General features: G+C 34.7%; 1 protein-coding gene across 1 annotated transcript; it reads right to left on the bottom strand.

Moving 5' to 3' along the window:
* Nucleotides 1–777: 777 nt before the first annotated feature.
* On the bottom strand, nucleotides 778–5299 carry LOC120074126 (protein TRANSPORT INHIBITOR RESPONSE 1-like). The gene is made up of 4 exons (XM_039027146.2): nucleotides 4203–5299; nucleotides 2667–3159; nucleotides 1741–2501; nucleotides 778–1480 (listed from the first exon to the last, which is right to left on the bottom strand). The coding sequence occupies exons 1-3, from the start codon at nucleotides 4706–4708 to the stop codon at nucleotides 1746–1748; spliced, it is 1755 nt and encodes a 584-aa protein (XP_038883074.1). The 5' UTR covers nucleotides 4709–5299; the 3' UTR covers nucleotides 778–1480; nucleotides 1741–1745.
* Nucleotides 5300–18441: the final 13142 nt, after the last annotated feature.

Raw genomic sequence — 18441 nt, 5'->3', positions numbered from 1 at the left:
TAAAGAGCTTGGATTAAAGGGGGAAAAAGAGGTTATACTAGCATGAGGAAGGATATAAAATGGTTACAACTACGGGTGGAGCTAGACATTTTTTTTTTTTATCTATTATTGATTGTTTCTAAAAAAAAAAAAATAATAAACAAATGAACTTACTAAAATATACTTACATAACCACTTTAGAATTTTTAAAAATTTAAATAACACCAACAATAATATTAGAAAAAATGAGAATCCAAATTTCTCATAAACAAACGTCTAAAATTTAGTATATTAATTTATGAGTAAAAGAAAGAGTGGAATCATTAAAAAGGGATAGAAAATATACAGAAAACTTAATAATAATAAATAAAGAACCCTACTTAAAAATATTTTAATTGAAGTCCAAATACAAAGTCCAAACAATTTGAGTTTCACTCCATAATGAGAGAGAAAAAGAGAATTTGAATGTTAAAAATAAATGGAATGAAAAGTATGAAAGGGACAGAAAGAAATGAGAAAAATAAAAATGATAATATAAGTATAGGGTTTGGGATGAGAGGGTATTAGAAGGCAATCCCTTTGGGACTTTAGGTACTAATGAATGTGACACATTACAAACTATAATAAATAAAAAGCTAACAGACAGCACACCGAAAAGGACACCCTATCTTAATTCCCGCACTTCCACATGCTCTTCTAATAAGTGAATAACCAATTTCCCAACTTAAATAAATATGCGTTCCATAAATTTTTTTTTTTTTTTTTAATTTTTCTTTTGTTTATTGTTCAAGAAACAAGTGAATAAATAACATTGTATTATAACCAAACAAAAATAGAAATTCTTTGGTTGTTTTGGGGCATTCATCAATTTGGGTTGGCAAGAGATTTGAACTATAAATCAACTACATGTCGTTTTTCCCGAAATGATGAAAACATTATCCGTTTTAACTTGCTAACTTTTCTTTTTTTTCCCAACCCAATTGAGACAAACCGATCTGTCGGAATAGCATTTAAAAAGAAAAAAGAAAAGAAAAGGCTTGTGAAATTCAATTATTCCAACTTCTAAACCTGGACAATAATCATTACTCGGAAACCAGATGGGCTTTTGAGTTTTGCCCTTTTCATGGGAACAGAACAGCCTGCGCTTCCAACATCTTTCTTGGCTTTCTCCAAATTCTCCAACCAAGAAAAGACCATCACATTTTGACCGTCTCTCATCTCAATCCATTTCAGATTCTTTTATCTTCCCATGTTCTAGTTTCCACACTTCTTTAGGCTGTGCTTTGAGTAGAACTCAACTGCAATTAGCCTCGTCGTCGTCTGCACCCGAGATCACTCTCTTTAAAAGCTTTATTGTCGAACCCATTTCGATAATTGTCTGCACAAGTCTTTAAAGTGAAGAGGCCTTCTCTTTACAAACTTCTGCAACTCTCCATCTTTTTTTTTTCATCTTTCTTCCCATCACATGGATATGGTGCCCCAGTTAGCGCTACATTCACCTCTGCAATAAACAATGGAGCACTTCTTATCAGAAAAAACACAGTGAATGATCAAATTCAAACACTAAAACCACATATTTCCATAAAAGAATCAGGGTTTGGGACGTCTCGAATGTATTTCTTTTCTGAGGTTGGAAGAATTCAATGGAAAAGTTGGTACTTGTTTGGGCAACTTTTGATCCCAAATGTAATAATCAACTTGTTAATCTGATCTGGAGTTCAAATTTCAATTTTGTAAAGGCAGATGATCCTTAATACTTACAAGGATTAGAGGGTGAGAACGAAAGGCGGGGCGTCTCTTCGTGGACCTGCAACAGAGCGGTATACATATACACTTTCAGCTTCACATTCATCACTCCCACCATCCTTAATGACCTCAATGTTCAACCTCGGCACCTGCTTCGCCAAAACTCGACACCCGTTCATTGTCACCTTACAGGCCGACATCCATAGTGATCTCATGGATTCATACCTCTCCAAACCAGAAAGCAAAGCTGCATTTCCAAATGGGCTGTCTCTGATCTCCAACTTCCTCAGCTTTGGACAACCACTCATAACACACTGCATTCCCCAGTCACTGCTTCCAGCAAAAGCCACTGAAAGAGTTTCCAAGTTTTTTGCATATTTCCCGATATATTCAAATGTTAAGTCTGTTAGCAAGCCCGAAATGGCGAGTCTACGCAGCTTAGAGCAAGTTTTCACCACCGCACCAAAGGCCTCATCCATTGATTGCTCTGTAAGATAATCTGGTTGGTGGGGATTCATAATGCAGAGACGAAAATGGGTGAAATCTGGGCAGTTCTGCACAATGGTGGCCACAGCCTCATTCGTCATCTGGCGGCAAAAGTAGAGAACGTAATGGAGTTTACGACAGCCATAAGACACAGCAAGAAACCCGGACTCAGTTACACCATGGACTAAATTGTCGGCAAAGGGATCTGCTGGAAATACACGGAGTTCCTCCAGCAAGGGGCAGCTCAATCCAACAGCCTTCAGGCCTTTGTCTTCCACTGTGTCTAAAACCTGCACCAGGAACATAATATTAGAGGGCTCGAGTATGAACAGTCATAGAAGGAGATATCTCAAATCCTAGGTGCTTGCATTGCACAATCCTTGCTCTCTCTCTCTCTCTCTCTCTCTCGCTCGTTAATATTAAACTAAAGAAAGGAAGGGAAAACCGAGGTATACCCAAAGGCGGCGAAGAACGGGGCAGTGGGAAAGAAGTCCAGCAAGTTCACCACCGTGTAGAATAGAGTAACTCAGATTCAAGAAAGTTAAATTTGCACAGGCAGGAAAAAGAACTTGGAGATACAACACTGTCGACTCCAACAAACCAGAGAGAGTACGCAGATTCTTGCAACTTTTGAAAGCATCTTCGAGGTCACAATACTGCCGAAGAGTGATCTCTTGTGAAAAAGACCCTGTGCCTAACTCCGTTAGCTGAGGAGTGTGAACAAGTAGCCTCTGCAATTGTTCCAAGTTTATATTCCTATTAACCTTCAAAACCTTCAGTGATTTGCACCTTCTTACCAGCTTCTCAAGGGCCTCAAAACTGATATCGCTGTTCAAACTTGAAAAGTTGAGTACTTCCAGAGATTTCAAGGTATCTGGGAAGCAACTCAGCCAATGTCCACTTTTGTCATTAATGTCGTTCTCAAGTATGTCAAGCTCCGTCAAGTTCCTGGCATCAAATTAGAAGTTAGAGTTTCGCTTTCTTGCAAAAACAGACACCCACCCAAGAAAGAAAACGTTTGGCTTGATGTCTTTACTAAATATCATTTCCAAGAACATATCTAGTAAAAAGAAACAAACGATCAGTTTCTACTTTTCGTAACTGTTGACAAGGTCATCCTTTATATCTATTCTATGTCAACATCACAGCATGTAATAAATTTAAGAATTTATGATGATAAACTCAACCCATTCATTAGCATGAATAAATAGTAGCCTCCTGAAAAATAAATAAACAAATAAAAGGCACAGCCCCGCCCCCCCAAATTGAAGCTTCATTAAAGACAACAGATCTGGGGAGCTGGCACAATCAGTGGAGCCATGGCAGTAGGTTGAAGATTCCTGTAGAAAGAGGTGGGCAGAAGGCCAGATTTGTTCAATGACTGATCTTCCCATATCATTAGTAATTAATTAATGATCAAGTTGATAATAATGGAGACAAAGTTGCAAGGATGTGATATGCCAACGACCATATGACAGAGAAAAGCAGGTTAGATGTCGCATCCAAGAAAAAAGGGAAACAGAAAAACGAGAGGTGGATATAACAAAAGTTAAAAATTTCTCATCAGAGTTCAATCAGTAGGAAGTGATGCTATAATAAGCACCAATAACAGAACTATACGCAGTACAATTGTATTTATTATGAGTTCCCATTCCATTTTGTATGAATGAATGAATAAAGTTCATAACTTTTCAATATGATTCCGACATGATACTGTTTGGGTGGTGTCCATCAGCAACCCCATATAAAGCTAATTGAAAGAAACGAATCAGTGACCAAACCAACCAAACATTGTTTTAATTTCATAACCACAACGCAAATGAAAAAACCTTTTTCTGAGGAGGCATCTAACACAAAAGAAATCAATATTCCAAGAGGGAAAATAATGAATAAAATATAATAAAATTCCCTATTCTTTCAAAAGGGATTTCCCCAAACAACCCAGATCTCATCGTAATGAATCAGAGTTTTAAAAAGAAGAAATGACGTACTTGCAGTGAGTGGCAATGGCGGCTAGGCCATCGGTGCTAAAACCATCGCAGCTCATCATTGAAAGGGCTTTGAAATTTGGGAAAGAACGACTCAAAAACTCCAAGCTTTCGTCAGTTACAGTCATTCTCTTGAGCCTCAATTCTTCGAGATTTGGGTATTTTGAAGCGAAAGCAACAAGCCATGAATGAATATCAGCTCCCCAATTCGGAGGCACCAAATTGAAATCTGAAAACCTAGGTTTCCCTTTCAGCGTCACACTCCGAATGTTTGGGAACCGTCGGATTACAATTTCCGGCGAAACAGAGTAACAATTCCCAATGAAAACGTGGGTTCGAGACCACCGCTCGGCGTTGAACCAATCTTTACAAACCAAAGATACAGAACTTCTATCTTTGTGGGACTTCACCAAACTCAAAACTCTTTCCAATACCTCATCTGGAAAAATTGAACCAACCCGATTCGACTCATCCGAATCACCTGACCCTTTCTGCCTCTTCGAACTCATTATTCCCCTCAAAAAACCCACGACAAATCGACTTATCTCAAAACCCCATATGGAAAAACAAGAGAAACCCCCCAAAAAAAGTTCGAATTCGAAAATGTACTTGTTTAGAAACTGTGGGAACAGTTGTACAATGAGGGGGAAAATTCAAGGAACGCAAAATTTCCCAGAGACAAAAGAAACGAGGGGTAATTCAAACCAAAATGAAGACTAAAGTATTGAAGAAAAAGGCAACAAAAAACTGATGCGTAAGGAGGAATTCCCACCCCCAACAAAAGTTGAAGAGCTACAATAACTTGAAAAGCCGAATGGTAAACGAAGCCTATAAAAGATCGGGATCCTATATCCAGTTAAAGAAGAAAGAGCAGAAACAGAGTAAGAAAGAGAGGACCGAGTTGACTCAGTGCTCTCTTTGTATCTTATCTCTGTGAAACAAATAATAGAAAAACAGCAGAAAAAAAAATGGGTTCTTTTGTAGCGATTGGGAAGTGGGAAGAGCCAAAGTGAGAAAGCCAACTAATTGCGTATTATAGAAAAAGCAGAAACAGAGCAAAAAAACAATCCTCTCCCCTGCATTTCTTTCTCCACCCTTCCTCTAACCTCACAATCCCTAATTTTTATTTTCCCTCACCCCCACTTGCGTTTTGGCGCGTTCTCCACACCTCCAATCAACTACTGACACGTCAACACTTTTTTTATTTCTTCTTTTTTGATGACTGTAAATCTGGGCATGTTTGTGGCAGCGGATTGCCCGGGTACTGCCCTTTGCTTGTTGAATCTGACTTCACTTGATTTATTTATAATTTTATAATCTAATTATAACTTCTTCAAAACTTTATCTTCTTTTTTAAATATGTTTAAAATTAACTATTAAGTTTTTTAATAAATCTTTAAAATTTTAATTTTTGTATCACATAATTCTTCGACCTATTCGACCTTTAAAACAAAGTTAATTGATAATTGATAATTTTTAGTATATTTATGAGTTTTTCAAATATTTTCAGTTATCTATTAGATATAAAATTAAAAATTTTAAAGATCTATTGAATACAAAATTAAAAACTTAATGATTTGAAAAATTAAAAAATCTAACGTGAAAGTTTAGAAAATAAATAAATATAATTATTTACGTTTATGGACTAACATATAATTTAACATGTAATTTTAAGGAGAAAGAAATTTTGCTTTTTAGGCCAAGAAATTATATATGAAAATTATTGACCTACATTTTTCAATGGGCAATTATATGTGGAAGCGGCTCACTTCAACTCATCATCACATATTTCACCCCTTTTTGCAAAGGAAACACTTTCTCCATTTTACCCTTCGACCTTCTCCCAAATTCCTCAAATGACCGTATAAATAAAATATAGGCTTCATTAGGATCTAAAACTTTTATACTTGCATCCGACCTTAATCTATGTACCTTAAATTTTGTAACTTTATGTTTAAACAAATATTTAATAAGTTGTTCAACTTGTAATTTTATGTTAAATTAACTTGACATATTTGACATTTTAAAAAAAGTTTCTAATCTAATTGACGTTTGAATCTCGTCTGCTTTAAGTTTTGCTGCCAGTGACCTTAATCTTTAAAGCACTTCTCCTTGGTCTCGTCTCAAGATATTCCGAACTAACATGCGTAAGAAATTCTTGCAATGATATGAGGTCAAACCTACTACACTTCTATGTTTAAGTTAGTACAGGAAGTTGCCAGTTTAGCTAAGCTCAAAAAAAGAAATAAGGTCAAGTCTCTCTTTTGGAAATTACTTAGTCTCTCCCTTGGGGTGGTTGAATGAGGATGTTTATAAGCATATCCTTTGACACATGCCTCTGATTGCATGTGACGATAATAGATATAGTGTTAGAAACGTTTCTAACACTCGAGGTTGCAAGTTGTCAATCCGGATCTAACTCGATTATTTTTCGATTGAAATATATTTGTCGGCTCAACTTGTCGACCCAAATCTTGAAGTATTGATGTTTCTCTTTTGGGACACATGCTCTCGTATGTCTCCTCCTAGTACCTTATAAGATTAGGCTTGTCCATGGATTTTGGGCCTTACATTGGATAACCCTCAACATTATTAATCATAGAATTAATCTTCTGTCTAATAAATCTTGACATCTCCATTTTGTAATGCAACTTTAGAAAAATGAGATTTTTTTTTAATAGTTAGATATTTATTAGACATGAAATTACGTAATAAACATTTTTTGAAAAAGTTATAAATCAACAATTATTAGATATTAGCTAGCACACTTATAATTTAACCCCCAAAAAAATTAACAGAATATGAGATTTTTTTATCACAACAATTTCATTAATAAATATATATTAAAAATCGGACGGCTGTGCCTATTTTCCAATCCTCGGCAATTCTCTTATGCTGTATAAATTTATTAATTTATATTCGTGGATTGAGAAACAGGTCATCATTGTTCAGCTCCAAATTTGAAGAAAATGTAAAAAAAAAAAAAAAAAAAAAAAAAATCATAATTATCCAAAAATGGAAGGGGCATGCTTTTAGTTAGTCAAAGGTTTATATCTCCTCTCTTTCAGCATTCCGACTCTAACGTATTTAAATCTGACCGAGTAATATTGTTATGATGTTTGGATATATATAAAGTTTGACTACTTTGAATTAATGAATCTATAAATTTTTTAATATTTTTTTTAAAAAATTATTATAATATTTATATTTGTTTAAAGTTTATAATAAATATAATATGTTTTTTATTTTTAACATTTAAATTTTATGATATTTTAGTTCTTATCTACGTGTTATAGATCATTTTACGTATTTTAAATTAATAAGAAAAAAAAATGATAATCCGACAACCTAATCAAACTCAATTCGAATTTTAAGGATTGGATTGGGTTGGATTAGACTTTATTCTGTTATTTTGGGTTGTCAATTCAACCAATATGAATTTTTAAATTGATACAAAGAATACCTTTAACCCATTCCAAACCAATTCGTATACATTGTTAGACTCTATTGAGGTTAGACCTAATTCTAGTATTCATTCTATTAAATTTGTTTATGAAAAATAATATAATTGTTAATTGAAATATAAAATCTTCAATTATGTAAGGGAAAATAAAATATGAAATATAAAATCTTCAATTATGTAAGAGAAAAATAAAAAAATAAAAGGTGAGATAATTTGATCACCACATAAAATGTTATGATGTAAAGATGGGCATCAAATATGATCCTCTCACACTGTCGCCGTTAAATGCACATCAGAAAGCGACGTCTTAATAGCAACAATATGTCCTTTTACATTAATCAATTTTTTTTTATATGATCGGTCGTTTTTACCCCTCGTTTTCTTTAAAGTTGTGATCCCATCATTCTTTAATCCTTAATCATTTTTAAGTCAATTGCAACAAATAACAAAACTTACCTAATTAATCAAATTAAAAGTTAAACACGTAATAATAGCAAAAACAATTCTAAATTCAGAAGTAGTTTTTGTAATTCTTTCTAAGTATTAAATAAATAAATATGACATACAAATTTTAGAATATTTATTTTTTGAAAAATATATAAACGCTTCTATAGTAGTTCTGACTCAATAAATACATTAATATTTTTTAAAAAAAAAAATAAAAATAAAAAAATAAATGAAGCTATCAAATATGGTTCTCCTCATTTTTTTAAATTTTATTTATATTAAAAAATAATACAACAGTTAAAGTAAGTTTAACTCAACAATAATTAGCATGATCTTCCTCCTTAGAAATAGAAGGTTTGGTGTACCTAGAATGTTAGGGGGTGAATGACCATATCAAGTGTAGGGTGGTGGCAGATTTTCTGGCTTCCTCCTTTGTTACTTTCTGTTGTTTACTTGAGACGAGGGTTCTTCGTGAGAATTTTGGTATGGTGATGGGTAGGTTTGGTGATGCTTGGAGTTGTGTGTGTAGCTATAGTGTGCAGGGAGTTGGGAGGATCTAGGTGATATGGCGGAAGAGTGTCTATGATTTTTCCATTGATGTCAGTGGGAATCAATTCATTTCTGGAACCTTAGTGGATATTGTATCTAGTGCTAAGGTACATATTGGTGTTGTGTATGCCTCTAATCACGTGAGTGAGAGGAGGAACTTGTGGCCTCAGTTGATTAATGTGTGGGCCTCATGGCAGTTTCCTAGAGTTGTATTGGGGGATTTTAATGCTATTCGTAGTAGCTCGGGAGATTTTGGTAGTTGCCCTAGCTTGAGGGAGATGGAGGAGTTTGATGGGTTTTATTAGAGACGGATCTGGTTGAGTTGGGTGTGACAGGTAACTTGTTTACCTGGACTAGTAAACTCTAGAGAAATGGTATCTTGTGCCGTTTGGATCGATGCCTGTCCAATGAGGCGTGGAAGGTAATTTTTCTGTATTCGAAGGTTAGGGTTGGTCAGTGGGGGATTTTTTATCATAGCCCTCTTCTGGTTTCTACAGGGGAGACGAGGAGTAGGCCGCCTCCTACGTTTCGTTATTTTTCTCATTGGGCAGAGGCAGAGGGTTTTTTTTATACTATCAGGTCAGTGTGGAGAAGGTCTGAGGATGTGTCTCCTATGGTTAGTTTTGTGCGAAATTTGAAGGTAATGAATCGGGTTTTTCATGCATCGTTTGGTAGGCATATCTCTGTGTTAGCTGATGAGGTGCGGGCGGCTAGGCAGGTTATGGAGGCGGTTCAGGCTGCGGTAGAAAGGAATCCTGATTCAGAGTCGGTGTGTGCGGAGGCAGCTCGGGCCACTGAGGTATTTTAGTCAGTGGTGAGATTGGAGGAGGCATTGCTCCGGCAGAAGGCCAGGGTCAGGTGGTTGGAGTTAGGTGATATGAATATAGCTTTTTTTCATCGTTGTGTTCATTCTCGTTGCAACTGTAATGGTTTATTTACGATTGTGGATGCTGGGGGGAACTCGCCAGATGATGCATGACAGGGTGGCAGGGGTGGCGGTAGAATTCTTTCGGGGTTGCTTAAGGGCTCAGCATATGGAGTATAGGGATCTTACTACCCGAATTCAGGATATTGTGCAGTTCAACTGGCCCAAGGAGGGGGTGGAGGCACTTGGTCGGCCAATGAGTCGGGAGAAGATTTAGAAGGCTTTATTCTGGATGAAGTCTGGGAAGGCTCTTGGGCCTAATGGATTTTCGGTGGATTTTTACAGACCTTCTTGAAGTGTGGTTGGGGATGATTTCTGTGACGCTGTGCTGAATTTTTTTTTTAGACATGTTACCTGCCTGGTGAAGTTAATTCTACTGCTATTATTCTCATCCCTAAGAGGCGGGGAGCTGAACGTATGGAGGAGTTTCGTCTTATTTCATGTCACAATGTTATGTATAAGTGTATCTCAAGGATCTTAGCTGAGAGATTGCGATTGTGGTTACCTGATTTCATCAATGGTAATCAGTCTGAGTTTGTTCCAGGTAGGTCAATTTTCGATAACATTTTATTGTGTCAGGAGCTCGTGGGGAGCAATAAGAAGGGCAGAGGAAAGCCGTGTTGTGTGTTAAAGGTAGACCTTCAGAAGGCTTACAATTCAGTGAATTGGGATTTTCTGTTTGGTGTGTTGTTGGCTATAGGTATGCCCCTTCATTTTGTTAATTGTGTAAAGGCTTGTGTTACTTCGCTTAAGTTCTCTGTGATGATTAATGGTTTCCTTGAAGGGTTTTTTTTTCTGGTAGGAAGGGGTTGAGGCAGGGAGATCCGCTGTCTTCTTTTTTGTTTGTGATGGTGATGGAGGTCTTGTCTAGGTTGTTTAATAAATCTCCTGTGTAGTTTAGGTTCCATGATCGGTGTGAGCGTTTGGGCCTAACTCATTTGGTTTTTGCAGACGATTTGATGATTTTCTGTGCAGTTGAGAGAGATTCTTTGGAGTTTGTGAGGCAGGTATTGACAGAGTTTGCAGAACTGTCTGAGTTAGTTGCAAATGTTAGGAAGAGTTCCATGTTTATTGCAAGTGTGGAGTCGGGGGAGACGGAGGAACTAGCTGCGTATATGGGTGTCTCTCTTAGTTCTTGCCTGTTAGGTATCTGGGTTTACCTTTATTTGCAAGTCGGTCGAGGGTTGTGGATTGTGCGCCTTTGATACAGAGGATTACAACTCATATTAGAAGTTGTGCAGCCAGGTCCCTCTCCTTTTCTGGGAGGTTGCAGCTTGTTAGATCTGTTTTACAATCCTTTCAAGTTTTTTGGTGTAGAATCTTTGTGTTTCTTGCGTGTGTAACTCATGAGGTTGATCGTCTATTACGTAATTTTTTGAAGGGTAGTGTGGTGAGTCGGGATAGTGCACGGGTGGCGTGGGATGAGATGTGCTTGCCGTTGGGAGGGGGGTTGGGTGTGAAACATGTGGCCTCTTGGAACCAGGTTGCTATTATGAAGCTGCTCTGGATTCTCTTAATTAAATCGGGGTCACTATGGGTGGCATGGGTGGAGGCGTATGTTTTGCGTGAATGGTTGTTGTGGGTTGTTCGGAGTGAGGTTGGGAGATCTTGGTGCTTGAGGGCTATCTTGCGAAGTTGAGATAGATTCAAGCAGCTGGTTCGTTTGATGATTGGTGATGGATGGTCTTTGTTTTGTTTGGTGGGATCCTTGGCTGCTTGGGGGGTGCGATTTTGGATTCTTACAGGTCTACGGTGTTTCATGATACAAGGAGTAGTTTGGAAGCACGGTTGTCGAAGTTCATGGATGGTGAGGGAAGTTGGAGGTGGCCTACGGTGTCTTGGGAGTTACTTGTGATCTAGGGTATTATCCAGGCAATGAGGCCTGGGGTGAGGGGAGAGGATTATTGGGTTTGGGTGTCGGATGCTAGTGGTCGATTTTCTATCGCTAGTGCTTAGGAGAGTATACGTCCCCATCATCCTAAGGTGTCTTGGGCGGGTATTTTGTGGGTGGGGGGTGGTATTCCGAGTCACTCCTTCTGTGCATGGTTAGCAGTGAGGGGCAGGTTGAGTACACGAGATTGTTTGAGGAGTTAGGGTTTTTTGTCAGAAAGGAGGGTGTCTTCTATGTGGGGGAAGTGTGGAGTCGTGGGATCATTTATTTTTTGAGTATGGGTTTGGGAGAGAGGTGTGGTTTAGTGTGTTGCGTCAGTTGGGTTCGACGCATCGGTGACTGGTTGGGATGTAAAGTTGAGTTGGTTGTGTCAAGTAGGGTCGGGTAAGAGGATGCATAGTAAGTTGTTCCATGTTTTCTAATTTGCTTCCATATACTACATCTGGTAGGAGAGTAATCGGCAGCTGCATGGAGGTCAACCGAGGTTGGTGTCTGTTCTGGTTCACCTTATGGTCTCTACAGTTCGTGCTCATGCTACTTCCTGGCGAGTTGACCTTCTTGGTCTTATCTAGTGTGTGTATGGATGTTTTTTCTTTTTGAACTTCACGTTATTCTCTGTTTTGCTGTAGCCTCTAGTTTGTGTGGTTTTGGATTTTTTTTCTCTGTCTTTCTCCTTGGTGGTTTGCGAGTTTGCGTTTATGTGTTGGTTTTGTTCTGGTTTTATCCTGTTGGCTTTGTTTTGGTTTTGTTGCCCTGTCTTTGCTTGTACTTTGTTGCTTTGATGCCTTGATCCCAGACTGTGAGATCCACTTGTTGTATAATAATATCACCTATTCTAAAAATAAAAAAATAAAAAAAGTTTGATCCCTCATCCCTATCATTCTTGTACTAAAAGACGATACATTTTTTTAAGAAAGAATTTTTTTTTTTTTTATTAAACCTCAAGGGGCAATATTTGAAACAATATCCAATACAACTGGATTTTGTATCCAAAATGGGTAATCATTCATTCGGGTCTCATTAATGCTTTGTATTCTAGCATTCTTAGCTATTTGATCAACTAAATTATTATTTTCTTGAAAATATGTGTAAAAGAAATTGTATCAAAAAGATGAGAAAGCTTCCAAATTTTCCTTCGAAATTAGATTGATCACTTCTCTACAATCAGATTCAACAATAAGCTTTTTGAAATTCTTTTGGGGAACCCATGTAAAAATCTTGATGTTGTTATATTATCAAATAATTTTTAGAAATGTAGAAGATGATGTTGTTCATGAGAATATATATTTATTGTGGAAAAAATCTTAATTAATTTGTAGATTTAAATCCGAGATAACGTAAAGATTTATGAAAGTAAAGTTTCAACTTATGAAGACTAGTCAAAGCCTCATTAACATCAAATCCAAACCTAACCCATATGAAAAACAACACACTAAGAGTTTCAACTTAGTTTAATTAATTTTTCACTTTGAAAACTCAAACAAAGTTGATTTGACCCCAATGTTCTTATTAAATCGAGTTCAAAATATTGAATTTTTTCACTCATTATATAATTCAATGTACCTTGACAAGACTATATTATAAGTCTATGTTTTGGATAACAAAAATTGCACAAATTATATATATTTATATATGAATTATTCTTATATTGCGGGAAAGAAAAAAACGTTAAACCATGATGTATGTAACAAATAGCTAATTCATAAAGTAAGTGAAACATACAAATTTGATAGGATTTTTATGGAAGTCGTTGTCAAGATCTTCGTCAAGTAAAATTTTCAATGATTCTTTTTAATTAAAAGTAATATTAATTTAATGAATTTTTGATAAATATATATATATATACACACAAAAAGTAGTTTAATATACTTGAATTAATTAGTGGAGGGCCTTTTGTCAAAATAATAATGATAATAAGGGTAGGGTCTTTATGAACCTAAGCCTCCTATTAGATTGCTTTTATTTTTCTTCCTGTCCTTTTTGAACCATATTAGATTGCTTTCTTAAGATATGATTTGTGATAATTTCACACGACATGAATTAAACCAATTACATTGCATTTATGTAAGGTAAGACAATATCATAATTTCTATTACTTAATTTTATCGTTGCGATATATTTATTTGGGTAAATTAAATTACATGTTTATTTACCAATAAATTTGAGAAACCCAGTAGTTGATCTTAAAAAAATTGTACATACTTTACATGGTATAATCACTATTTACCTAAAGACATCACGAACTACATGTTAGGTAATTAAAATTAAAGCTATTACTTAATTTTTGAAAATTTTAAGTAGAGGTGTACATGAGTTGGGTTTGATCGGATTGAGGATATTTTCTAGCTCAATCTGAAAATTTCGATTCAACCGGGGTTGGATTCACAGGTTATAAATTATTTTTTATTTTTAATGAAAAATATGTACACATAACTAATAACTAAAATCTCATAAAATTTAAATGCTAAATACCAATTTTAAACAAAGACAAATATCATAACAATTTTAAAAGAAAAATATTAAAAATTCACAAATTAATTAATACAAAGTAATCAAATTTTAAAGAAAGAGGAAATACACATATACGTATTTTATTAATATATATAAAATTCAAGTTGGATTTGGTGAATTCAAATTTTTTTTTAGCCAATCTACAACTCAATTCAACCCAATAAAAATTAAAAAAAATTCAACACCCAAGAACAAAACTAACCCAACCCAACTCTTACATTTTGAGTTGGGTAGTTTAGGTTGTTCGGGTTGTCAGATTATTTGAACACCCTAATTTGAAGCATTCGTTTTTTTTATTAAAAAAAAATAAAGTATAAGCTAATTTAGTAAACAAAAATTAAACTACATTGTTAGCATCTATATATATTTTAATTAGATAAATATCAATTTATATTCCTAAATTTTAGAATTGTATCCATCATTTAAATCATAAAATTAATCGGCCCTTTGTTAATATTTATAACTATTTTTTCATTTGATTTCATCTCAAATCAGTTCAAAATCACTTAAAAATAAATAAATAAACTCTCCAAAATTACCATCAAAGTTGGTAGCAAGAAAATTATATTATGTCGAACTCACATTCAATAATTTTCCTTTATATATATTTCTAGGAAGGGTTTATTTTGTGGTAATCTTAGATTATATCTAGATTCTTTTGTTTTGCAGTAATTTTAAAATTGTTGAACATCGAAAGATATCGAGCATTCTAAAATCCCTGACATATCCATTCTCTTTAAAACGATCAGTTTTCAAGATTCCCTACTAGCATCTGTAAAATTATAACCCTTACCCTTATCCCTAATTAGTATATAATTAGCCACCACATCATTTTTTTGCCACTTTTTAATTATCATCTACATATAGATTCTCACACAAAACTCTAATGAATTCTTTGCAAGGTATTTTCACATTCCTTTTCTTACTTTTTCTCCATTTGGTATTCCCTTTCTTACTTTCTTCTTAATTTTTCCTATCTTTTCACATTTTTATTATTGGTATCGTCTATTTAATTTTGATCATTTTATTTATTTATTTATTTTTCATATGAAATTTATATTGAGACCTTACTTTGAAATTGAAGGTCTCAATGTCTCTCATTTAGTATAGACCACACTTTAGATTGGGTTTGTGTATTTTCTTTTTGTTTCATTCTTTGTTGAAACTAGACCGTAATTAGGGTTAATTCGTATATGTGTGTGTGTTTGTTTTGTTGAGTCCATAGCACAAATTAGAGTTTTTTGTATTTTTATTATTTTTTTTTTTTAAACTTTTGTTCTCCTCGTTGAGACTTGAGTCTAGATCTTATTATTAGGGTATGACATTCATTTTATCAAACTTTAATTTTAGAAGTGTGTATCAAATTTCTTAAACTTTTGATTTTTTTTCTTTGAACTTTTAAAAATTTTCTAATAAGTTCTTAAGCTCTTAATTAATATTAAGTACTATTGGAATCTCAATTTCAGTTAAGACCTAGTTCTACTGTAAATGACAAAAAGAAAAGGTTAAAAACCACTTTTAGTTCCTAAACTTTTATAAAAGTAAAAATTTAGTCCGTAAACTTTAGTTGATAACGATTTAGTCACTGTACTTTTAGTTTTCTAATAATTTAGTCCCTAAACTTTAGTATGTAACAATTTAGTTCTCTTATTTTCAAATTTGAAACAATTTAGTCGCTAACATAAAATTTTTTAATCAAAATTTGATGTTAATTTTAATTATTTTATAATGTAAACTTTGTATTTTATAAAAATATTGAATCTCTAATTAGTTTATCGGTTTAGTTTGGCAAGAAATCTCATTAAATTTTAACATAAATTTCTACAATAGAGACCAAATTGTTATAAATTTCAAAGTATAAGGACTTAATTATTACATAGCAAAGTTCAGGGATTAAATTATTACAAAATTGAAAGTTTACAAACCAAAGTTTAGGGACTAAATTGTTACTTTTATGAAAGTTTAGGGACTAAAATTATTTTTTTAACCAAAAAATCTATAATTATTTTGACATAAATTTTAACCATGTAACGAAGATAAAATATTTTATTTTTTTTAAAAAAGATAAATTTTGTGTTCAAGTTTGTTTTAAAATATAAAAAATATACAATTGTTTTGACAGGATGTCCAACGATGAAATGAAGAAAAAATATTTGTTTTTTTCCTTTAAGTTAAAATATCATATTTTTATTCAAATTTTTTTCAAAATATATAAAATCTAAAATTGTTTTGGTAGAAAGTCGAACGATGGTATGAAGGTAGAAAATTTGATTTTTTTTTTTTTTTTTGGTTAAAAGATTAGATTTTGCATTAAGTTTGTTTCAACTAGGTTTTGTATTTTTTTTATGTCTTTAAATTAAATTGTGTATTTTCATTTTCTTCATAGCATGGGAGAATGGAGTGGAATTATACACTTTCGTGTTCAAAGCATTGTCTGAGTGAATAGGCAACACCTACCACGCAAAGCTTTCTTGAAGAGGTTAGGCTGGTTCTTTTTCTAACCTGCTAATAATTTGATTTAGATGTTGGGGCAAGCCCCAGAAAAGGATAGGTTGGCTTTTAACTCCATCTTGACTGGCATCCTACGCTCGAAACGGTAGAGTACTGGAACGAACTACTCATTGTTGTGTTGCCCCAATCCAAGGAATGGCTTTTGGTAAAGAACATTGTTTTAAGGGAGGGAAGAAGTAGTTGACAAACCACTTCAAGGAGGCGACTAGAATGGAGTGCTTTCATCAAATGATGCATGTGGGCTGAGCCATTCCTACCCTAAGTGGTGGTCTGATTCGGCCTGTTCGGGAAGAGATTCACATAGAGACTCTTACGTTACAGGAATCTCTTTCTATGTTAGCATGAGGGGACATGCTTTCCTATGGTAGTCCCACTGCGGCCTCTAACCGTCTGTCTTGCCTCATCTTTCTTTGGCTATACTTGTATGTTGCCAGCCATGTTAGCTTCACATGAGAGTTTAGCCTTTAGAAAAAGGCCCTCATCATCAGTCAACTCGGCCCCTTTCCTATTTCACTTTGCCACCAATTAAGAAAAAGAAGATGAGATAGAAAACTAACTCTTGAAGATCTAATCTTCTTCTTGTGATTCCTCTTCTCCAAAATTACAAAGAATAACAATGTACTCAAAACCTTAATTGGCCACCACAAATTAGAATCTCGTGTATTCTCTGTAGGGAAGAGAATCTCTAAGGAGTTTTGTGGGTTCTTAGTTTTTTGGAAGAGACGGAAAATTGGGAGGGAGGAAAGGGTAAGAGTTCTTTTCTGGAAAAACATTTTTTTTTTTTTTTTGCAGAGATCATTCTCTGTATTCTCTACCTCTCAATTTTGTCAAGAAGAGAGCAACCCATAACTACACCTACCACTCACGTAGTGAGTTGAGAGAAATTAGGGGAGGGAATTTATTTCACTCCCACTAATTAAAAAAATTAAAATTAAAATAATTTTAATTTAAATAAAACTATTATATATATATATAATAACTATCTTAATATATATATTGTTGGGATTGGTGTCCTAATTCTCCCGGAGTCTCATTGTTTTGTAAAGATACACATTGTTCAATGAATAAAATAAGTGTTATTTAATTCTGGCATTTACTCATATCCAATAAACAATGCTTCTTGGTTATCTTATGTGAACTTAAGCATGTATATGTGATATACAAGTGAATCATGCCTTAAGTGATAACCTAAATAGGTCTGTAGTATAAAGATTAAGGTGAGATACCTGATCCTGGTGACACTACGGACACGGTCCGTTTTGTAGAGGTTTGCAAATGTTGTAAACTACTATAAATGGTAGATTCTAACAATTCATGTAGAGACGTGCGAGCGGGGGTGTCCTATACAAAGAGTTTATATAAGACTTGGATCACAAGATGACTAGACTCTGTATATAACATTGTTGATACTAGAGACTTGCATCTCACCTAAACGACCATAAGTGACACGACCTCAACCTTGAGTGTTTTGAGAACTCCTGCCTTTGAGAGCGGTCTTTTTGTTAGTATGGGTAAGAGTGGCCAGATTGCCAACTCAACATACCTACCTTTTTGGGGACTTGCCTGATCTGGGAGCTGGGAACTCAATCCACAAGATGGAATTCACCACTTTCCCAAAGCAGGAATAAGTAGAGAGATTACTCCCTTAAGGGATGATTACGAGGCTTAAACTTAGTGGCCACAGCTTCTCTTTGGAAGAGAAGACTCAGTCATAGTAGAATTATGACTTATGTTCATTAGAGGGATCAGTGGTACTTAAGGAGACAGATGTAACTACAGGGGCATAACGGTTATTGGCCCAGCTGTACTTACGAGCAATATGTGAAGGGTTGTTGCACTACTCATTGGTTAAGATGGACACATAATATATTTATGGTAAAGAGAGTTCAGATGTCGGTCTTTAGTGGAGTGCCTGCCAGTTAACGGATGGTAGATCCCGTGACTA

Source organism: Benincasa hispida, chromosome 3 (assembly GCF_027475165.1).
Source record: "Benincasa hispida cultivar pf3 chromosome 3, pf3_genome.v1.1, whole genome shotgun sequence".
Classification (NCBI taxonomy): domain Eukaryota; kingdom Viridiplantae; phylum Streptophyta; class Magnoliopsida; order Cucurbitales; family Cucurbitaceae; genus Benincasa; species Benincasa hispida.
This window is presented reverse-complemented; position numbering and strand designations above follow the sequence as displayed.